This window comes from Brachyhypopomus gauderio, chromosome 1, assembly GCF_052324685.1.
Source record: "Brachyhypopomus gauderio isolate BG-103 chromosome 1, BGAUD_0.2, whole genome shotgun sequence".
NCBI lineage: Eukaryota > Metazoa > Chordata > Actinopteri > Gymnotiformes > Hypopomidae > Brachyhypopomus > Brachyhypopomus gauderio.
The window spans coordinates 6,337,148-6,339,192 of NC_135211.1; the positions used below are offsets into that span (position 1 = coordinate 6,337,148).

At 46.3% G+C, this 2,045-nt stretch overlaps 1 protein-coding gene across 1 annotated transcript in view; it reads right to left on the bottom strand.

Annotated features, from left to right (window-relative positions):
* Nucleotides 1–663: 663 nt before the first annotated feature.
* The window catches only part of LOC143527873 (uncharacterized), an 8,711-nt gene continuing 7,329 nt past the window's right edge, over nt 664–2,045 (bottom strand). The window contains exons 6-7 of the mRNA XM_077023228.1: nt 1,404–1,526; nt 664–869 (exon numbers count right to left, since the gene is read on the bottom strand). Of these exons, the coding sequence (XP_076879343.1) occupies nt 664–869; nt 1,404–1,526 (329 nt within the window). The remainder of the gene's footprint in view (nt 870–1,403; nt 1,527–2,045) is intronic.

The following is a 2,045-nucleotide window of genomic DNA, read 5'->3' on the forward strand; positions in this document are numbered from 1 at the left end:
TCTGGGCCATAAACCATTAGATCACACCCCTGGGCCATAATCCATTAGATCACACTCCTGGCCCATAATCCATTAGATCACTCCCCTGGCCCATAATCCATTAGATCACACTCCTGGCCCATAATCCATTAGATCACACTCCTGGCCCATAATCCATTAGATCACACCCCTGGCCCTTGTGTCTCTCATCTTGACTGTGTAATGTTCTGTAAATGTAATATTCTGTGCTTTTTCTACATTTTGTTCATATTCTGCTGTATTTGCTGTACATACAGTATGAATCTGGGGCTGTGTAAGGTCGTTGTTGCTGGTACGTACCAACGCAGCGTTCTGTAGTAGAGTTTCCACTGGGCGCGTGCGAGCGTTGTTTTCGGTGTCCAGCCGGGCATTCTGGGATGCAGGCTCGTCCATCCCCAGCTAGCTGGTATCCGTACGGACAGGCACAGTGGAAAGAGCCAGGGGTGTTCACACACACCCCCTCACATAACCCCTGACCCCCATTCTCCATACATTCATCCCTATCTGCACAGCCAGGGGCACAGGAAACAAACACACGGCTCAGCAAATGACGAAAATCAACATTTTAGCCTAAAACACATTACATGTTGGTCCCACATTACATTAAGCGTCGCAAGTTCCAACTCCAACAAGATTCTGGTGCAGTTACACCGTACACCGCATGCTACAAAGTACGCGGAATTCAAACGCGTGGGTGTTGTGATGGGAAGCGGTCCGCTGCCGACCTTCGCAGCGTCCGGCGCCGTTCGGACGGTGTCCCGGAGGACAGCGGCAGTGGAAGCTGCCCGGCGTGTTCACACAGCCAAACGCGCAGCCGGTTCTGTCCTCGGCTACCGCACACTCGTCCACATCTGGGGGACGGAAGAGGCCCAGGCGTGAGGAACAGGCCCGTCAGCAACATGGCCGCCGACGCTTCCTGCATCACGCCTGATGGTGCCATGCAGCACAACACACTTGAAAATGCAAATAACTGTATTACAGATCTATTTTTTTTTTTTAAGATTGCTATTTTAAATGCTCAGTAAGAGTACCAGATGATGTCTTCAATGTCCTGGACTAAATATTTTACTGCTCAGGCTTGGCTTTAAGAAAGAGAGCAATTTGGAAGAAATGCGACCTGTTAGTGTATTCTACACTCAATGTTATGTAGTCCAACTTTATACGATTTTTTTTTGCAAACTTGATACAGGATAAATACCCCAAGCTCTGGCTGGTTCTTGAGACTTAACTTTGGTGGAGACATATTTACAGTCTGGACTGAATCTTTTTCAATTTTAACTGCATATGCAAGTCCTGCTGTTAATAATTCCTGTTTTCACTTTATTGCACATCTCAATGGGAAATATATGTGTTAAAATTGTAAAGTCCAGAGTGGAGGAACTCACCGTAACAGGACATCCTGTCTGCAGAGAGCTGGAATCCATGACTACAACTGCACCTGTATGAACCCAAGGTGTTTTCACAGACCTGCTGGCACCGGTGCAAACCTTCTACACACTCGTCCAGATCTATAAACCAGACACACAGGCATACACAGCAGGGAATGTCTGCTTTAAGGAAGGAGTCTTCAGACACACACACTGGCAGATTAAGAAAACAGTATGGGACTGCTGTAATTCTACATTGTGTCAAATCAGTAACAGACATGATTCCTCAGGTGGACTTTACCCTAGATCTCAGTGTAAACGCTGTAATTAGGATTCATCAAGTGAATCTGAGGCGAATCAGAAACATCCACTTTAAAATGTTCCTGCATGCATCACTCCCACCAACCACACATGGAGACTGACTGAGATGGAGCTTTTAACAAAGCTATGACCCATGTTCAGTATTCCCAAATGACTGGGCAGAGGTCCGTCAGTGAGGGACTGCTAATAAATCCTTACAAAGGAAGAACCATGTGGCAGTTAAAAACAGAACATGAGTATTGAGCGGCTTTGTTTAGAGCTCTGGTTCCTTTCAATTGGACTGGTGAGCTCATGGGTTTAAATGAGAGTTGTAGTCACACTGATTACCTTAATGTAACA